The 21,763-nt window shown below is 41.4% G+C and overlaps 1 protein-coding gene across 2 annotated transcripts in view; it reads right to left on the bottom strand.

Annotated features, from left to right (window-relative positions):
* Nucleotides 1-21,763, bottom strand: part of furinb (furin (paired basic amino acid cleaving enzyme) b) — a 180,206-nt gene that overhangs the window by 35,816 nt on the left and 122,627 nt on the right. For both annotated transcript variants that reach the window (XM_024379709.2, XM_024379711.2), the window contains exons 7-8: nt 5,117-5,205; nt 187-359 (exon numbers count right to left, since the gene is read on the bottom strand). In XM_024379709.2, coding sequence (XP_024235477.1) covers nt 187-359; nt 5,117-5,205 — 262 coding nt within the window. The remainder of the gene's footprint in view (nt 1-186; nt 360-5,116; nt 5,206-21,763) is intronic.

Genomic DNA, 21,763 nt, shown 5'->3' with positions numbered 1-21,763 from the left:
ATAATGGAAAACATAATCATCTAAAATAATTTGTGAGTATGTGTGTATAACGTAGAATTTCCAAGTCCAAGACTAGTTTCCACTCTGGGACAATACAGTTGATCCTATCCTTTCTATGTGTGTTTCTTTGAAACAACATCTGGTAGGTATGTATCATGAACCATGTTTGCTCCAGTAATGACTGACCTCAGTGACTCCTCGGAGGAAGGCCTCCTTGGCTAGCTTGGCGGGGCCGTCTACCGTCTTCCCATCATCCTCTGGGCCCCAGCTGGCGCTGTAGATGTGGATGTGCTGTGAGTTCAGGCTGAGGGAGTGGGCCTCCACCATGTCTGTCACCTCCCCGTCCAGCATACGCACACCTGAACACACACACATGCATACAAGCGCACACACACACACACACACACACACACACACACACACACACACACACACACACACACACACACACACACACACACACACACACACACACACACACACACACACACACACACAGGAGAGATAGAAAGAGTGGGGGGTGAAGTCAGAGGGGAAATAAACTAAATAATACAGGCAGGGTGAGGCAGAAAGGGAAAAAAAGGTGAAGGTGACAGAGAGAGACAGCATGAGAGGAGAAGTAGCAGGGAACAGATCAAAATGTACAGAACGGTTACCTGGAGGAAAATGTGGGAGGGTTATGATTTTTCAATTTCAGTCAAGGAGAGAGTTTAGTATTTTTTAAATCTAGTCCAGGCGAGGGTCATGTAATTTGTAATGGATGAAATTTCAATATTTATCAGTGTTTTAGAATTAGTTGTTTATTAGGCTATATATCGATGTGTGCCTGATGCCGCCCCTCATCTCTGATTCTCCGCTGGGCACGCAATATCAATTGCGCCTATAGGCTATTTAATGTGGTCTCTAAAAAATGATCCATAGCCTTTTGACTATAGCCTACAAAGTGCATGCTCAGGGAATCACAGAGCAAAGTCATATTTCTAAAATAGCTGCTGGGATGGTGTAAATAAAACTAGGCTGCATTACACACTGCAATGGATATGCCAACCCTGAGCCCCAGCCTCCTCTGCTCTTGCTGATCAAAAATGTTTTGCTGTGCTGTGTAGGGCTACGATGGCAGTTGAGGAGGAGAGCCAAAGGTTTTTTCCCGAAAATTATTTTTGATTAGGACTATTCCAAAATCTTAAGCACAGACTAGCCTATAGGCTATGTTCTGTTCAGTTTGAGAAGGAGAGCATTTAGATGAGAAAGAGGACAGGAGGCCAACTTTGAAACACTATAAATACAAAAGTGTGTGGACACCCTTCAAATGAATGGATTCAGCTATTTCAGCCACACCCATTGCTGACACATGTATAAAATCGAGCACACAGCCATGCAATCTCCATAGACAAACATTGGCAGTAGAATGGCTTTACTGAAGAGCTCAGTGACTTTCAACGTGTCAACGTCATAGGATGCCACCTTTCCAACAAGTCAGTTCGGTCAAATTTCTGCCCTGCTAGAGCTGTCAACTGTAAGTGCTGTTTGTGAAGTGGAAATGTCTATGAGCAACAATGGCTCAGCCACAAAGTGGTAGGCCACACAAGCTCACAGAACAGGACCACCGAGTGCTGAAGCACATAGAGCGTAAAAATCGTCTGTCCTTGGTTTCAACACTCACTACCGGGTTTCAAACTACCTCTGGAAGCAAATTCAGCACAATAACTGTTCGTCTGGAGCTTCATAAAATGGGTTTCCATGACCGAGCAGCCTCACACAAGCCTAAGATCCCCGACAATCGTCGGCTGGAGTGGTGTAAAGCTCGCCGCCATTGGACTCTGGAGCAGTGGAAACACGTTCTCTGGAGTGATGAATCACGCTGCACCATCTGGCAGTCAGACGGACAAATCTGGGTTTGGCAGATAGCAGGAGAATGATACCTGCCCCAATGCATAGTGCCAACCGTAAAGTTTGGTGGTGGAGGAATGATGGTCTGGGGCTGTTTTTCATAGTTTGTGCTAGGCCCATTAGTTCCATTGAAGGGAAATCTTAACGATTCTGTGCTTCCAACTTTTTGGCAACAGTTTGCAGAAGGCTCTTTCCTGTTTCATAATGACAATGCCCCCGTGCACAAAGTGACGTCCCGTGCACAAAGTGATGTCCATACAGAAATGGTTTGTGGAAGAACTTGACTGGCGAGCACATATTCCTGACCTCAACCCCATCAAACACCTTTGGAATGAATTGGAACACCGACTGCGAGCCAGGCCTTATCGCCCAACATCAGTGCCCAACCTCAATAATGTTCTTGTGGCTGAATGGAAGCATGTCCCCACAGCAACATCTAGTGGAAAGCCTTCCCAGAAGAGTGGAGGCTGTTATAGCAGAAAAGGGGGGACCATATCATAGATTTTTATTAAAAATAATATAATTCTTGCACATGATGTATTTATCACAGTTATTGACCTCACAATTAGCCAGATTCGAGTAACTTACATTGTGGTGCTGAAACTTGAAGCAGCAGCCACGGCACAATCAATCGGAAATGGACAGCTCATGGTGCTGAAAGTAGGCAAATGCGAGTAGGCATAATTCATTTAAACCGTCTTCATTTTAGTTAGACTTCTGTTGGGGAATAATCAGAATTAGTTGGTAACATAGGTAAGATGTTTTATATTCATTATATGTTTGTGAGTTACTTCTTATCAGAATGTTTATTTTTGTATAATACTGTGGCTGGGTTGCAGGACTAAGTTACTTGGGCCGCAGAGAGGGGAGAGGTCAAGCGTGTATCTCTTGGCTCCACAATGTCTGTGTGCCAGTCAATATGTCTCTGTGATCTTGTCAAGGAGGGGTGGATTTGATATATGCCTGTTGATATGAGGATTTGTTTTATGGTTCTGAGAGCAAGAAAAGAACATAGTTTAGGAGACAAAGCTGAACGATAATTTATGGCCAATGCTGTCTGGCTATGTGTGTCTTTGCTATAAAGGATCTCAGTTGCAATGTGTAAGGACTCTCAGAGAATTCATTGATAGACACTGAATTGATCTGAGAGTCACAGGGTTGTGATGGAGCTCATATAATTAAAGATGGACTTTATGATAACTCTGACTTGTGTGTGGTTTGCTCTCATGATTTGGTAAATACAGGACATTTCCACGACACTTCATTGAGAACAAGAGTGCTTTGTCGTGGAGACTATTTCTTCCTATTTAAGAAATAAGAGGTAGGCCTACCTTTTTGACAGACAAAATTAGGTCATAGGCTGCTATATACATAGATTTTTCGGTCAATTCAACCACCCACCATGCACTCTTCTACCTCTGTGTCAGTGAAGGGCTGTTAAGTTAAAGCCAGGACTCAAATTGATGGTGGTTTGAGAGGGTATGCCATAGGCCTACCTTTTATTGGAGAAAATGGACATCTCAGATTGAATTATTTGCAAACAGGGACAGTTTTGTTGCAAACAAGACACATGGATTTGGCATTGGAGAAATATGAGATGAACACATTCTCCTATCTCGTTGTCCATTCTTAGCATATCATTTTGGTAATTTGTGTGATATAAAAAAAAGATTCCACTAATATGTAAAGTTAAGTTGAATTGCATGACATTTTTATAAAGGCTATTTTTTCACCGGACCTGCAAATAAGATGATAGATTAATTTAATGCTTTTACTATATAGGAGATCTTTCCACCCCGACTCTTGTCCATGGTTGTCTGCGAATCCACAACCTTCTGTCCCACAGCCATGTGTGCTATAAACATTCCTGCATTGCCATGTAATGCTTACAGGACAAAGAACAGTTTCTAAAACTGCATATCTAAGGCTCTGGTCTGTCCAAAAAGTGAGGGTAAACTGCTATCCATTTTGTTTTAATTATAATTTTGGGTATAGGAGAGGGTCACTTGTGTGTTTTCAAGTGTTCAGGGAGGGTTTAGGTAAAACATATTTTGCTGAAAGGAGGGCCATCCATTTTCATTTCAGAGAGATCAGATTTTCTCCATGTAACCATTATTGTAAATAACATTCACTCCCTAGGTGTTATAAACATGATGCAGTTGGGAAACAAAGCCTTGTGTGTCTGGCTGTCATACTGACAAACACAGTCTGACTGGGGAGACAACGGGCTTATAAGCCTGTCATACTGCCAGATGTGATTAGCAATTGTTCTCTCAAACACACACACACACACACACACACACACACACACACACACACACACACACACACACACACACACACACACACACACACACACACACACACACACACACACACACACACACACACACACACACACACACACACACACACACACACACACACACACACTTTGGCCATTAAAACAAGAGTCAAGACCTTCTCCTCCAACAAACCACCAGGTAAGACAACAGACAGACAACTCACAAAAAAAACAACAACAACATTCCTTCTAACGAATGAGACTGGGAGAGTTAATGGTGCCTCCAACAGCATCTGTGACCTGAGAGAAACAAACCGGCCCATCTTTTATCATAATACCTGAACTGGCCTGTCTGCAGCTTTGATGTGGGCCGCCTCAGAACAGTAATGGAAGCTGTGAGTCGTGTGTGTGTGTATGGGATGAGTGTGTATGTGTGTGGGTGTGTGGAGACACACACCCGATGGGGAACGAGGCACACAGCAAACTGTGTTGTTTATTAACAATTGTGTAACCCTGGGACATGGGCAGATTGTCAGAGGAATATGTGTGGAGCAGGAGCCAATGAGCTGTTAGAGCAGGAGATGCATGCTAATGAAGACTAGGAGGAGTAGGAGAGTTATGACTAACATCTGTGGAGGGGACTGCTGGGGACTGCTTTCAGGGCTCCACTGAGTCTTGTTGGCTGGCTGCTTGTCTTTGACAGTGCTTAGGGACACAAGTTGGTAAGGGCCAGAAAGTGGCATGAAAGAATCCATTAGACTGATTAGAGTACTTGTCTTCGACGAAAGATTAGAGACAAAAGTTGGTAAATATTCAGAAGTGACAGATAGCAAGTCATGTTCTACTGAACATGACTCTGGTTCAACTGACAGTAGACCCAAGTCAACCAATCATTGTTGGCCATTGGCAAAGCCTTCTTCATTTACAGCATGCCTCATTCACCTCCAATTTTGGTGTTGTATGCCACGCCCACCCCACATACGTTGTTGTTGGCGGCTGCAGCAACCTCTCCAGCACACCGTGTTCCATGTCTAGATGAGCGAGAGATACAGAAAAAGAGAGAGACAGAGAAAGAGAGAGACACGGAGACAGAGAGAGCGAAAGAGAGAGAGGAAGTGAAAGAGAGACAGACAAAAAGAGAGAGAGAGAGAGAAGAGAGCAGTTAGGATTTATAACCAAAAACACTCCTCTCATCTCAACCACCCTGAACAGTGCAGGGCTCTTCAAAAACAGTACCTCCCAGAACGACTGCTAAAGATACACAGCAGCACACCAACGAATAGACGAAAAGCACATGGAGGGCCAATGCTGCTGAAGGACCTATAATAAGCAATCGCAGGTAAACACTCCCCACTGGACAGAAAGGAAGGGAAAAAGACCATGAATACATTCTCTACCAAGAACTTGTGTCAAATGTGTCTATAACTACCAATTCCCCTTTGCACAGAGAATGGGAATGAATAACATGAACCTGGGTGGAAGGACAAAAGTTCCATACAAGGTCCCCAGCTAGCACCTTCGGAACCTTGGAAGCTAAAAATGATACCTTATTGAATGTTTCAATTAGACTTTCAATAACACTGCTAGCTTATTTTGGATTAACTTTTTTTTCAACTCCAAGCACAGATACAGTATGGAAATGAATTTGTTTTATTGTGACACGGCATCAGCGAGATTTGAACCTATGATCGTTTGTTCTCTATCCATGGAATTAGGGATGTGCCACCAGGATGGAGCTAACATGCCATGTTTTTTTACGCATACAAAACAGTTCATTATAGTCTATTCAAAAAGACCCCATTTCAAAGGAAACAAGCACTCATTAAGAGTGGCCAATTAGTGGATGCGGCCAACACACCTGAACACACTTAACAAGATAGAGGATAGAGAGAGTTCTGTTGATGCTGAGAACGGAATGTACAATATATGTTTTTAAAAAACATTCTTGAGACATTTTCTGAACATTACTAAAGTTTTCTTGTGTTTTTTTATGGAACGTTTTCTTCATGTTCTTAGAACGGAATGTATACTGAATAAAAATATAAACGCAACACGCAACAATTTCAAAGGTTTTGCTGAGTTACAGTTCATATAAAGAAATCAGTCAATTGAAATAAATGAATTAGGCCTTCAGCTATGGATTTCACATGACTGGGCAGGGGCCTGGGAAGGTATAGGCCCACCCACTTGGTAGCCTGGTCCACTCACTGGGGAGCCAGGCCCGGCCAATCAGAATGAGTTTTCCCCTGCAATAGGACTTTATTACAGACAGAAATACTTCTAAACACAGTTTATGTTAGACAAATGAACATTCAATTCTCTGGCAACTGCTCTGGTGGATATTCCTACAGTCAGCATGCAAATTGCCCGCTCCTTCAAAACTTGAGACATCTGTGGTATTGTGTTGTTAATTAGCTTCTTGATATTCCACACCTGTCAGGTGGATGGATTATAAAGAATAAATTGCTCACTAATGGAGATGTAAACAAATTTGTGCACAACTTTTCTTCTGGGTTTCTTACTTGTTTTCAAATCAAATCAAATCAAATCAAATGTATTTGTCACATACACATGGTTAGTAGATGTTAATGCGAGTGTAGTGGAATGCTTGTGCTTCTAGTTCCGACAATACAGTAATAACCAACGAGTAATCTAACCTAACAATTCCAAAACTACTACCTTATACACACAAGTGTAAAGGGATAAAGAATATGTACATAAAGATATATGAATGAGTGATGTTACAGAACGGCATAGGCAAGATGCAGTAGATGGTATCGAGTACAGTATATACATATGAGATGAGTAATGTAGGGTATGTAAACATTATATTAAGTAGCATTGTTTAAAGTGGCTAGTGATATATTTTACATCAATTCCCATTATTAAAGTGGCTGGAGTTGAGCCAGTGTGTTGGCAGCAGCCACTCAATGTTAGTGGTGGCTGTTTAAAACAGTCTGAAGGCCTTACTGGGGAATGTAGCAGCAGTAGATGTGCTCATCTTCTTTATGTTAGAGCAGGGAGAGCTGCTCACAGTGGACTTCCTCCTAGGGCCCATCGGCTCAGTGCTAACAGTATAACTCTGGTTCATAGGCACAGAATTACTGCATACAATAGCTGTAGAATCAGTAGAGGGATTCAGGGCAGTTAAAGGGACATAAATTAGGTTACTTATTTTGTGTCTACCAACACACCTGGTGTAATGGTGTAAACATTTTCTGAAGCATTATGACAACTCTGCGTCACAATGGTAGGGATTAACTGAGCTGGGCTTTAGTCATTGATAAGTCATTGTCTCAACGTAGCCTTATAGTGCTGTGAAAGGATCCAGGATCCCAAATGATTTGTGTGGATCCCATCCTCCTTATAAAACGTGTTTTGTTTCCAAAAGGTATTGAAATTGTCAACAAAACTTACACCCATTGAGCTGCAATAATCACATAGCCAGTTGTGAAGAGAGAGAATCCTGCTAAAGCGTTCAATCCCGCGATTCAGAGATGGCAGAGGGCCAGATATGATGGGTCTTTTGTTAGTGTTTAGCAGAGTCAATCAACTCTTTAAAATCCAGTTTCAACTTTTCAGAACTGCCCTTCATAATGTAATTCAAACCCACATGGACTACGATAGAATCGATGTCCATGTCCTGATGTAGTGTATTCAGGAGCAGCTAAGTAATGTCATTTACTCGAGCTCCGGGATAAGACATTGTTTTTGCACCAGGAACGGTCACATTTCTTACCATGGAGCTGCCCAGAATCACGGTTGGCGAGAAGGGCGAGGAAATCTGCACACTCTCACGCTTCTCAGGATTCGGAGAACCCTTTATGGATGGGTGAGAGGCAGGATAACTTGAGCCCGTTGCTCCCAGCGCCTGTGGCAGGCCTCCGACAGATGGAGAAGCCCCAGACTTTCCAACTGTGTTGGCATGTTTACCAATTGTCTTTCCTTAAACCTTTGTGTAAGGTCCATGGTCTGTTACTGATAAGAAGCATCAGAGCTGCATATTATTCTGATGCGACTGAATTGACTTATAGGGAGGCTTTTAATAAACGGACGTGGATGAAAGCAACCCCATTACCGAAAAACACAGTCAATCTCAAATGTTACCAGTCTATATACTAACATCCCCCATCAGGGCGGCCTTGAGACCCTCAAGTTCTACCTCAATGAACGTCCCCCTAATGCTCTTCCCAGCACCAATTGTACTGTGGACTTGGCTGAACTAATACTAACCTCCAACTATTTTCTCTTCAGAGGAGACTTTTCCATCTAGAACAAAGGGACAGCGATGGGGAGCACTATGGCTCCTAATTATGCTAACTTAAATCTAGGAATGTTTAAAAAACAGGTGGTGCTGAAAAAGTCTCCTCTGAAGAGAAAATAGTTGGAGCTTCCACCCTCACCTGGGATATGGATGCCTGATGAAGACCTAAAGGTGGAAACATTGTTGTAAATAAATACCACCTGGGAGCATAAGCAGAAGTGTGCAGCATTTTCCTTTCTGTTTTCCATGAGTTTGTCTATAACTCCAGCACCTGTGAAAATACCTGGATGTTCGAATGTTCTTCAGCTTTTGTCTTTTATTTCAGCTCATGAAATATAGGAACAGCACTTTACATGTTATGTTTATATTTTTGTTCAGAGTACACTGTACAGTATGTTTTTAAATAACATTCTTAGAACGTTTTCCTAACGTTACAATATTTTGTTAATCTTGTGGTTTTTATGGTAAGTTCTGAGAACAGAATTTGAAACTAATTGTTGTTCATTTAAAACTAATTGATGTTAACATTTCTGGAAATATTTCCAGAATATTGGCAACAACTGACATAAAAGACAACCATACATTGTCTGAACATTCTGAGAACATCGCTTCAGTCACACCATTTTTTAAAACATTCCTAGAATGTAGTCAAATCTGACAGTAAATAGAACCACATTGGAACTTTTGTGGAATGTTCTGTGGAAGTACTGAAATTCCCACAGAAGAACGTTTCTTAATGTTCTCAGAACAATTTGAGAACATTACTTTAAATAAAAACACGAGGAAACCTGTGGGAAACGTTATGCTGAAGTACTGAAATTCCCACCAAAGAATGTTGTTTCATAACACTCTCAGAACTACTTGAGAACTTTCCTTATGTCAAACCAGTTGGAGAACGTTCCTAGAACATTACCAAATATAAATGAAATATAATCATGTTTGAACTTTAAGGAAGTTCTGTTAAAGTAATGAAATATCAAGAAAATATATTTTTTTGGTCAAGTTCCTTAAATGTGCTGAGAATGTTCCAAAGCCAAGCGACTATCCTATACAATTCCTAGAAAGTTGTGGGAAAGTTGTATGCAAAATAACCACAGGACAAACACGATCTCACCAAGCTCTATGAAACATATCGTTCTCAGAACGTTATGTGCTAGCTGGGTCTTCTCCACTCTAACAGAATGGAGAAGGTAGCCTGGGGTGTCAGGTAGCCAAGTGGTTAGAGCATTGGGCCAGTAGAAGTTTGCTAGATTGAATCCCTGAGCTGACAAGGTAAAAATCTGTTGTTCTGCCCCAGAACAAGGCAATTAACCCACTGTTCCTAAGCCATCATTGTAAATAAGAATTTGTTCCTGACTGACTTGCCTAGTTAAATAAAGGTTAAATAAAAAAAATAACAGGGCATTCACTCCCACCAACACACCAGGCTAACACTTGGTGTTGTGGAATGAATATGTAATGTGTAGTGTTTCATATCTCTACAGTACTGTGGTGACAGAGCTTTCTTTGAGATGCAGTACAAATATATCTAATCTTTTAGATATTGACAAACTGGAATAACCTCAAGAAAGGCCCCATTACAAACAAATGTGAAGTGAAACCTGAAGGACATGGTACTCTCTAAAACTATGATGGACGGTCTCTGAATGCAGGCCATCAGAGAGCGATATGGGATAATATTGATATGAATTAATTATTTACTGTGTCCTTCATCAATTATATGAGCTGTGTCTTGTGTAAAGAGACAGGTGATCTAAGGACGGCAGTTCATCGCATCTCTCAGCCCTACTTTGCTGCTGGCATGCCGTTGGGCATCATGCACGCACTTGTCATGATGTGCCCTGGGCTGGTAGAAACTGCCATGCAGTATTGAAAGAGTCTACCAGAACAAAGAGCTTCTCTTAGTTCAAAACTCCTAATCCCCAAAATGGTACAACTAAACAATATTTCTACTTTTGAGAATGTGGGAATGGTCCGTGGACACTTAAGGGACAGTCATGTCGAGTGTGTTTCATTTGGTGATCTCATGAAGGACAGGAAACACTCTTAAAATGTACATATTCCAGCTGTCAGGTTTACATCTAAATATTGTGAAACGTATGTGATTAAACATGAAACTATTTGTGAAAAGACGTAAGAGTCCCCAAATTGGAATGGTTACAATTCTATTGGCCACGGAGACCATACAGCTGTAGTTTGGCTACACGGCTGGAAATGGTTCAACTCTGAGACTATTGATCACTACAGAATGAGCAAATCTTAGACGTATAATTACTAGTCTGCAGCTAGAAATTACGTAAGTCTAGAACGAGAATACCGACAATCGCCGAAGCATCTAATCTATGAGAACATTTCCAAATGGTTCTCTGAAGTATCCATTCAAAACCCCTACAACAATGAAAGACATTGTGACTTCTGGGAAAGTTAACCAGAGACTCTGATGAACTCTACAGGATGATTGAGTGTTTTCAACAGAGAGACAACAACGGCATACGGGCGTAAATATATACATTGCAATTAACCTCAAATGAGCGGCCGTTCATGTGCAAAGGATTAGCATTTCAATTAATATAATTAGAGACTGTGTGTAGTGAATCCATTTTGTCTTTCCCGCTCTTTCTCAGTCCCCACCTCTTTCCTTTGTCTACCAAGCCGTCATATCGGCGGAGCCCGCTAGGGACTTATTCTTTGTATCATTGTTAGTAACCAAGATCTACTGTTTGCTTGTGATACATTTCTGTGATTATTTAGTTAGTAAATAAATAATTAAGTCAATTTGTACATTTCTGATTCATTATGGAAACTAGGATTCGTGCAGATAACCAAGAATTTTATGACATTTGGAATGAGAATAATGAGGTAACAATTAATAATTCATTAATAGAAGACTAATTGAACAGATATTAAAATATCTGAATATCTGAAAATTCTAACTTTGTAATCTCAACATTTTCCGTGGTGCCCCGACTTCCAAGTTAATTCATGTTTACATGATTCGTTTATTCACGTAATAATTAAATCTAGAGAAGTGATTTGATATAAATAAGTCTTCACATTTAATGTGAATATCGGGCTGGCTGATATTGTTTTTTTTGTTACCTTCTATAACTGTACTTGAATGTTTGGTTTGTTAAATGTATTACACTGCGTGTACCACCCATTTTTATAGTTTACTCTGCTACTTGAGTCATCTCTCTCTGCTCTCTCTCTCTATGCCACTTTCCACACAGACCTCGCACACAGACCTTATTTTTGAAGTTGAGGTTGAATTGAAATCACTTAGAATGTATGTGTTGCCACCCTAGGGTCATGCACTCACGAAGCAAATTTTGACCTTTCATTATTCAAAAACACAATGCTTTAGTGCATTTCCATCTAAAATAATCCATGAGCACCAGCATGTGAAGTTCATATGAGCATGTCAAATTGGGTGTCAAATGTAAGTTAAGAATCTATATTTGAGAAAATTAAGGCATCTATACATTCTCCAACCAAACATTTCAATAAGCAAATGGTTTGATTTCTGATCAAAAATATGGTTCAAATGTTTTGTTGTTTTGGCCCTGTACTCCAGCTCTTTGGATGTGAAATGATACAATGTGAACACTGTCAGCTTTAATTTGAAGGTATTTTCATCCATATCGGGTGAACAATTTAGAAATGTTTTGTACATTTTAGGGGACCAAAAGTACTGGGAAAAATTCACTTAGGTGTATTAAAGTATTCAAAAGTTTAGTATTTGGTCCCATTTTCCCATCAAGCTTGTGACTACAAACTTGTTGGATGTATTTGGTGTTTGTTTTGGTTGTGTTTCAGATTATTTTGTGCCCAATAGAATCAAATCAAATGTTATTGGTCACATACACATGGTTAGCAGATGGTATTGCGAGTGTAGCTAAATGCTTGTGCTTCTACTTCCGAGAGTGCAGTAATATCTAACACGTAATCTAACAATTCCACAACAACTACCTAATACACACAAATCTAAGTAAAGGGATGGAATAAGAATGTATACATAAACTCAGCAAAAAAAGAAACGTCCTCTCACTGTCAACTGCGTTTATTTTCAGCAAACTTAACATGTGTAAATATTTGTATGAACATTACAAGATTCAACAACTGAGACATAAACTGAACAAGTTCTACAGACATGTGACTAACAGAAATTGAATAATGTGTCCCTGAACAAAGGGGTGGTAAAAATAAAAAGTAACAGTCACTATCTGGTGTGGCCATTAACTGCATTAAGTACTGCAGTGCATCTCCTCCTCGTGGACTGCACGAGAATGACCAGTTCTTGCTGTGAGATGTTACCCCACTATTCCACCAAGGCACCTGCAAGTTCCCAAACATTTCTGGGGGGAATGGCCCTATCCCTCACTCTGCGATCCAACAGGTCCCAGCCTCTCTCAGCCTATTGCAGACCGTCTGAGCACTGATGGAGGGATTGTGCATTTCTGGTGTAACTCTGGCAGTTGTTGTTACCATCCTGTACCTGTCCCGCAGGTGTGATGTTCGAATGTACTGATCCTGTGCAAGTGTTGTTACACATAGTCTGCTACTGCGAGGACGATCAGCTGTCCGTCCTGTCTCCCTGTAGCGCTGTCTTAGGCATCTCACAGTACGGACATTGCAATTTATTTCCCTGGCCACATCTGCAGTCCTCATGCCTCTTTGCAGCATGCCTAAGACACATTCACGTTGGTGTTTTTCAGAGTCAGTAGAAAGGCCTCTTTCGCGTCCTAAGTTTTCATAACTGTGACCTTAATTGCCTATCGTATGTAAGCTGTTAGTGTCTTAACGACCGTTCCACAGGTGCATGTTCATGAATTGTTTATGGTTCATTGAACAAGCATGGGAAACAGTGTTTAAACCATTTACAATGAAGATTTGTGAAGTTGTTTGGATTTTTACAAATTATCTTTGAAAGACAGGGTGCTGAAAAAGGGCCGTTTCTTTTTTTGCTGAGTTTATAAATATATGGATGAGCGATGACCGAGCAGCATAGGTAAGATGCAATAGATGGTATAAAATACAATATATACAGTACATATGAGATGAGTAATGCAAGATATGTAAACATTATTAAAGTGGCATTATTAAAGTGATTAGTGATCCATTTACTAAAGTGGCCAACGATTTAAAGTCTATATGTAGGCAGCAGCCTCTCTGTGTTAGTGATGGCTGTTTAACAGTCTTATGACCTTGACATAGAAGCTGTTTTTCAATCTCTCAGTAACAGCTTTGATGCACCTGTACTGACCCCGCCTTCTGGATGGTAGCGGAGTGAACAGGCAGTGGCTCGGGTGGTTTTTGTCCTTGATGATCTTTTTGGCGGTGATACAGCCCACAGGATGTTCTCAATTGTGCATTTGTAAAAGTTTGTGAGGGTTTTAGGTGACAAGCCAAATTTCATCAGCCTCCTGAGGTTGAAGAGACGCTGTTGCGCCTTCTTCACCACACTGTCTGTTTGTCTGTGATGTGAACTTAAAACTTTCCACCTTCTCCACTGCTATCCCATCGATGTGGACAGGGGGGTACTCCCTCTGTTGTTTCCTGAAGTCCACGATCATCTCCTTTGTTGATGTTGAGTGAGAGGTTGTTTTCCTGACACCACACTCCGAGTGCCCTCACCTCTTCCATGTAGGCTGTCTCGTCATTGTTGGTAATCAAGCCCACTACTGTTGTGTCGTCTGCAAACTTGATGATTGAGTTGGAGGCGTGCATGGCCAGGCAGTCATGGGTGAACAGGGAGTAGAGGAGGGGGCTGAGCACACAAATGAATGGTAAACAATGTATTGAGTCATTTTGGAGTCAATTTATTGTAAATAATAATAAAATATGTTTCTTAACACTTCTACATTAATGTGGATGCTACTATGATTACGGATAGTCCGGAATGAATCGTGAACAATGATGAGTGAAAAGTTAATTTGCACAAATATCATATACCCAAGGCATGCTGACCTCTCACCATTACAATAACAGGGGAGGTTAGCATTTTTTTTTTTTTGGGGGGGGGGTAGGATATTTGTGGGCCAGTAACTTTTCGCTTGGCCCAATGTTCTTAACCGCTAGGCTACCTGTTTATGTCACCTCTCCTGGCTCTTACTGACACCTACCATGACACCTAGTGTACTGTACTGTGATGTCCAAACTTGTGAATCATATATGTTTATGATTGGTTCAGATTTGATCTGGTCCGGACCAACCAAATCTGGTCTTGTTTGGTGGTAGGGCTCATTAGTATAATAGCTAGTGTGTAGAGTAAATATACCCACATATGCAAAGGATATTGTATTTTTTTAACCTTTATTTAACTAGGCAAGTCAGTTAAGAACAAATTCTTATTTTCAATGACAGCCTAGGAACAGTGGGTTAACTGCCTGTTCAGGGGCAGAACAACCTTGTCAGCTCGGGGATTTGCAACCTTTTGGTTACTGGTCCAACACTCTAACCACTAGGCTACCCTGCCACCCCATATATATTCTTACCTATTCAGGATACTTCACCATGAAGATAATTATATTCATGTCTATAATTATAGTACAGATCAGGGACCCATGACGTAATTCCGTTACTGGATGTAAATCAAATTCACATACTGTAGTTCAAAAAATGTAAAACTCAAGATCTCATGTCATAGCTGACACCCCATTCTTTCTGCAGTTGAATCTTTGAATTTTAATTCGGAGCAGATACTGTATTTAAGTGAGTTGTTAGGAAAACGTGGTCTTCCTGTAAATGTATTTTTCTGAAATGTTTTGTGTAAATTGTTAAAAGTAGTCCTTGTGCATAGAATTGTATGGTTTGTTAAACTTTGAAATAATGTTTTTTGTTTGGCATATATTTTAAAGTGAAAAATGTTGAGTCGAAGTGTAACGTGGAATTGTTAACGTGGAATTGCCCTTTAGCAACTACCTAGTACCTACCCCTCTCCATACAAGACGTTGATAATAAAAACCTAGTCTAACTTTTAATGACTTTAGTCCCTCAGGGCAAAAGTCAGTCAGCTGAAAGACGAGATCATTACTGTGTGATCATTAAAATGTCTGTATTCTTCTGCAGCCTGCCCTTGTTTCAGGACCTGGTGCAATGGGATCAGAATGCAATCTGAGGGAACAGAGCAAGCGTTGGCATTTCACATAGGTCATTACATCAGACATTAAGATCTCTTCCTGATTACAGTGCAGCTATCTGATTAGGAGGCTCACACACTTTCATGCCTTTCCCTGGACGTTGTCCATCCACATAATAGGAAACAGTGCTGGGGCTAATTATAAAAACACTTATTATTGTTGGAGGATCCAGTAATTCCACACTTCCTGGTTGGGTCCTAGGTTGAAGATAACAAAGGTTAAGACAACTAATAATTCCATGCAGAAGAGTTAGAAAATAAACAAATTCATTGGACTAGAGCTGGAGCAAAAATGACTGGGAGTGAATGGTAGCAGTACAGATAGTTTGCCATCAACCCAATCGTAGTGAATTTCAGCTAACTACCCAGCAAACAACTGTTTTACTGTTACTATATTAATTTAAATGTTTTCTAAATTATCTACAGCCCTTTTATTACTTGTTCTCCCGACCGCTAGTCACGTTTTCAATACTAATCCTGTAGAATCAGCAACAGTGCTGGTCAAATTAACGTGTTTTTTTTTTTATCGAACGCTCAGCGTGGAATTATTATGTTGTCTTAACTGGGGCTGTTGCGGTGATCATATTACCGCCACACCGGCAGTCACAAGTCATGTCCGTAGTAAAATTCCTTGTATCTGTTGAGTCACATAATCTCTTCTCATACCCAACTCGCTAAAGACCATCAGGTTGCTAATGGCGTGATACTCAGGGCTCTATTGTCCCTCTAACTCTGATATCAATGCAAATCCAATTGAAAATCGCATCAAACACTTATTATCAAAACAATGTTGTGCTCACCTCACTGTGATCAATCAATTTGAACAAAAAAAAAGTTTAAACTGAGTGGAAACAAGACATGGTCATTGTGGATGTTGTTTCAAAGCCTAACACAATGAAACGGACAGCCATTATTTAAAAAAACCCATACCATATTAGTTAGTATGCATAGGCCTATATGAGCCCAAGCCAGAAAACAAATTGAATTAAAATAATAATTGTGCCGTTATACAATACACCACATATTACTTAAGATGTCTTTGGTAATTTAATTGGTCTAGCCTATACTCTAAAATGAAACAAATTCTAATAATCGTCTTTGAGTGTGGAATGTATTAGTATGCATACTGGGTGGACTGGTTACCTTTTTCCACACTCCAAACTTCATATCCATGAGTCCGGGACAGAACGCATAGGCCTAGGTGATCTGTTGGTTCATTCATGCTGCATGCTCCTCAAACAGTGGTTGATGCATGGAGTGAAATAGGCATTCATATAAGCCCAGACATTTCTATATGCAACCCCATGTGAGAGCAAAGTTTTGATGGTTGCCACTAAAAAGAGGAGGATCCCAGCTCATTCTATATTTATTTCTCAGCTGATCAAATTATGCACATGCTCCGCTATTAAGAGCGTTGGGCCAAATCAAATCAAATCAAATTTTATTTGTCACATACACATGGTTAGCAGATGTTAATGCGAGTGTAGCGAAATGCTTGTGCTTCTAGTTCCGACAATGCAGTAATAACGAACAAGTAATCTAACTAATAATTCAAAAAAAAACCTACTGTCTTATACACAGTGTAAGGGGATAAAGAATATATACATAAGGATATATGAATGAGTGATGGTACAGAGCAGCATAGGCAAGATACAGTAGATGATATCGAGTACAGTATATACATATGAGATGAGTATGTAAACCAAGTGGCATAGTTAAAGTGGCTAGTGATACATGTATTACATAAGGATGCAGTCGATGATATAGAGTACAGTATCTACGTATGCATATGAGATGAATAATGTAGGGTAAGTAACATTATATAAGGTAGCATTGTTTAAAGTGGCTAGTGATATATTTACATCATTTCCCATCAATTCCCATTATTAAAGTGGCTGGAGTAGAGTCAGTGTCATTGACAGTGTGTTGGCAGTAGCCACTCAATGTTAGTGGTGGCTGTTTGATGGCCAGTCTGATGGCCTTGAGATAGAAGCTGTTTTTCAGTCTCTCGGTCCCAGCTTTGATGCACCTGTACTGACCTCGCCTTCTGGATGACAGCGGGGTGAACAGGCAGTGGCTCGGGTGGTTGATGTCCTTGATGATCTTTATGGCCTTCCTGTAGCATCGGGTGGTGTAGGTGTCCTGGAGGGCAGGTAGTTTGCCCCTGGTGATGCGTTGTGCAGACCTCACTACCCTCTGGAGAGCCTTACGGTTGAGGGCGGTGCAGTTGCCATACCAGGCGGTGATACAGCCCGCCAGGATGCTCTCGATTTAACATGCATCTGTAGAAGTTTGTGAGTGCTTTTGGTGACAAGCCGAATTTCTTCAGCCTCCTGAGGTTGAAGAGGCGCTGCATTTGCCATCCTCACGATGCTGTCTGTGTGAGTGGACCAATTCAGTTTGTCTGTGATGTGTATGCCGAGGAACTTAAAACTTGCTACCCTCTCCACTACTGTTCCATCGATGTGGATGGGGGTGTTCCCTCTGCTGTTTCCTGAAGTCCACAATCATCTCCTTAGTTTTGTTGACGTTGAGTGTGAGGTTATTTTCCTGACACCACACTCCGAGGGCCCTCACCTCCTCCCTGTAGGCCGTCTCGTCGTTGTTGGTAATCAAGCCTACCACTGTTGTGTCGTCCGCAAACTTGATGATTGAGTTGGAGGCGTGCGTGGCCACGCAGTCGTGGGTGAACAGGGAGTACAGGAGAATTTGGCTCAATATTCAATTTTTATTCATTGTGGGGCCCCAGTGTTGAGGATCAATGGGAGGAGATGTTGTTGCCTACCCTCACCACCTGGGGGCGGCCCGTCAGGAAGTCCAGAACCCAGTTGCACAGGGCAATTAGACCCAGGGTCTCGAGCTTGATGACCTTGGAGGGTACTATGGTGTTGAATGCCGAGCTGTAGTCGATGAACAGCATTCTCACATAGGTATTCCTCTTGTCCAGATGGGTAAAACAGTGTGCAGTGTGGTTGAGATTGCATCGTCTGTGGACCTATTTGGGCGGTAAGCAAATTGGAGTGGGTCTAGGGTGTCAGGTAGGGTGGAGGTGATATGGTCCTTGACTAGTCTCTCAAAGCACTTCATGATGACGGATGTGAGTGCTACGGGGCGGTAGTCGTTTAGCTCAGTTACCTTAGCTTTCTTGGGAACAGGAACAATGGTGGCCCTCTTGAAGCATGTAAAACAGCAGACTGGTATAGGGATTGATTGAATATGTCCGTAAACACACCGGCCAGCTGGTCTTCTGCATGCTCTGAGGGCGCGGCTGGGGATGCCGTCTGGGCCTGCAGCCTTGCGATTTAACACGTTTAAATGTCTTACTCACTTCGGCTGCAGTGAAGGAGAGGCCGCATGTTTTCGTTGCAGGCCGTGTCAGTGGCACTGTATTGTCCTCAAAGCGGGCAAAAAAGTTATTTAGTCTGCCTGGGAGCAAGACATCCTGGTCCGTGACTGGGCTGGGTTTCTTCCTGTAGTCCGTGATTGACTGTAGACCCTGCCACATGCCTCTTGTGTCTGAGCCGTTGAATTGAGATTCTACTTTGTCTCTGTACTGGCGCTTAGCTTGTTTGATAGCCTTGCGGAGGGAATAGCTGCACTGTTTGTATTCAGCCATGTTAAGACACCTTGCCCTGATTAAAAGCAGTGGTTCGTGCCTTCAGTTTCACACGAATGCTGCCATCAATCCAAGGTTTCTGGTTAGGGAATGTTTTAATCGTTGCTATGGGAACAACATCTTCAAAATACGTTCTAATGAAATCAACACCGAATCAGCGTATTCGTCAATGTTGTTGTCTGATGCCATTGGGTTACATCTCCCAGTCCACGTGATGGAAGCAGTCTTGGAGTGTGGAGTCAGCTTGGTCAGACCAGCGTTGGACAGACCTCAGCGTGGGAGCTTCTTGTTTTAGTTTCTGTCTGTAGGCAGGGATCAACAAAATGGAGTCGTGGTCAGCTTTTCCGAAAGGGGGCGGGGCAGGGCCTTATATGCGTCGCGGAAGTTAGGTAACAATGATCCAGGGTCTTTCCACCCCTGGTTGCTTAATCGATATGCTGATAAAATTTAGGGAGTCTTGTTTTCAGATTAGCCTTGTTAAAATCCCCAGCTACAATGAATGCAGCCTCCGGATAAATCGATTTCCAGTTTGCAGAGAGTTAAATAAAGTTCGTTCAGAGCCATCGATGTTCTGCTTGGGGGATTTATACGGCTGTGATTATAATCGAAGAGAATTCTCTTGGTAGATAATGCGGTCTACATTTGATTGTGAGGAATTCTAAATCAGGTGAACAGAAGGATTTGAGTTCCTGTATGTTTCTGTCATCACACCATGTCACGTTAGTCATAAGGCATACGCCCCGCCCCTCTTCTTACCAGAAAGATGTTCGTTTCTGTCCGAGAATGCGTGGAGAAACCCGCTGGCTGCACCGATGAGGATTGCGTCTCTCCAGTTAGCCATGTTTCCGTGAAGCAGAGAACGTTGCAGTCTCTGATGTCCCTCTGGAATGCTACCCTTGCTCGGATTTCATCAACCTTGTTGTCAAGAGACTGGACATTGGCGTGAAGAATGCTAGGGAGTGGTGCACGATGTGCCCGTCTCCGGAGTCTGACCAGAAGACCGCTTCGTTTCCCTCTTTTTCTGAGTCTTTCTAGTTCAATTATATTCTTCTTTCTATAGAATCATATAATACATAATAATGGCACGGGACATATAAGCATATCTTGTCAGCTAAATGAACAAGCCTACAGCCTATGGAATGAAGTATAGCCAGATACACTTTCTTCATATCATAATATTTCTTTAGGCATGCTTAAAATAAAGAATGGATTTATTGTGATGGTGTATATTCAATTGATTTCCAATACTTTTTTAAAGGTAGATGTTCCAAAGGTCCACATCAGCTGCTTGTAAGAGGCTTGTATGCGTGGAGGCCTGGAGATGCCAAAAGTGGTTAGGTTAGTTAAAAAACCTCTTTGGGCTGAGATCCGGCTAACGGGATCGATAGGACAATAGCCAGTGAAAGTGAAAGGCGCCAAATTCAAAACAACAGAAATCCCATAATTAAAATTTCTCAAACATACACGTATTTTACACCATTTTAAAGATACACTTCTTGTTAATCCCACCACAGTGTCCGATTTCAAAAAGGCTTTACAGTGAAAGCAAACCAAACGATTATGTTAGGTCAGAGCCAAGTCACAGAAAAACACACCCATTTTTCCAGCCAAAGAGAGGAGTCACAAAAAGCAGAAATACAGTTAAAATGAATCACTAACCTTTGATGATCTTCATCAGATGACACTCATAGGACTTCATGTTACACAATACATGTATGTTTTGTTTGATAAAGTTCATATTTATATCCCAAAATTTTAGTTCCCAAACATCCGGTGATTTTACAGAGAGCCACATTAATTTACAGAATTACTGATCATAAACTTTGATAAAAGACAACTATTATGCACGGAATTATAGATACACTTCTCCTTAATGCAACCGCTGTGTCAGATAAAAAACAAACACCATGCTATAATCTGAGTACGGCGCTCAGAGGCCAAAACAACCCAAACAGATATCCGCCATGTTGTGTAGTCAACAGAAGTCAGAAATAGCATTATAAATATTCACTTACCTTTGATGTTCTTCATCAGAATGCACTCCCAGTTCCACAAGAAATGTTTGTTTTGTTCGATAATGTCCATCATTTATGTCCAAATACCTCCTTTTGTTAGCGCATTCAGTTCACAAATCCAAATTCATGACGCGCGATCACTAGGAGCAGACGAAAAGTCAAAAAGTTCCGTTACAGTCCGTAGAAACATGTCAAACGATGTATAGAATCAATCTTTATGATGTTTTTAACATAAATCTTCAATAATGTTCCAACAGGCGAATTCCTTTGTCTGTAGAAATGCAATGGAACAGAGCTCGCTCTCACGTGAACGAGCATGGCCAGCTCGTGGCTCTCTGGCAGACCTCTGACTCATTCCCCTCTCATTCGGCCCAACTTCACAGTAGAAGCATCAGACAAGGTTCTAAAGACTGTTGACATCTAGTGGAAGCCTTAGGAAATGCAATATGACCAATATTCCACTGTATCCGCAATAGGCAATGAGTTGAAAACCTACAAACCTCAGATTTCCCACTTCCTGGTTGGATTTTTTCTCAGGTTTTTGCCTGCCATTTGA

Source organism: Oncorhynchus tshawytscha, linkage group LG19 (assembly GCF_018296145.1).
Source record: "Oncorhynchus tshawytscha isolate Ot180627B linkage group LG19, Otsh_v2.0, whole genome shotgun sequence".
Lineage (NCBI taxonomy): Eukaryota > Metazoa > Chordata > Actinopteri > Salmoniformes > Salmonidae > Oncorhynchus > Oncorhynchus tshawytscha.
This window is presented reverse-complemented; position numbering and strand designations above follow the sequence as displayed.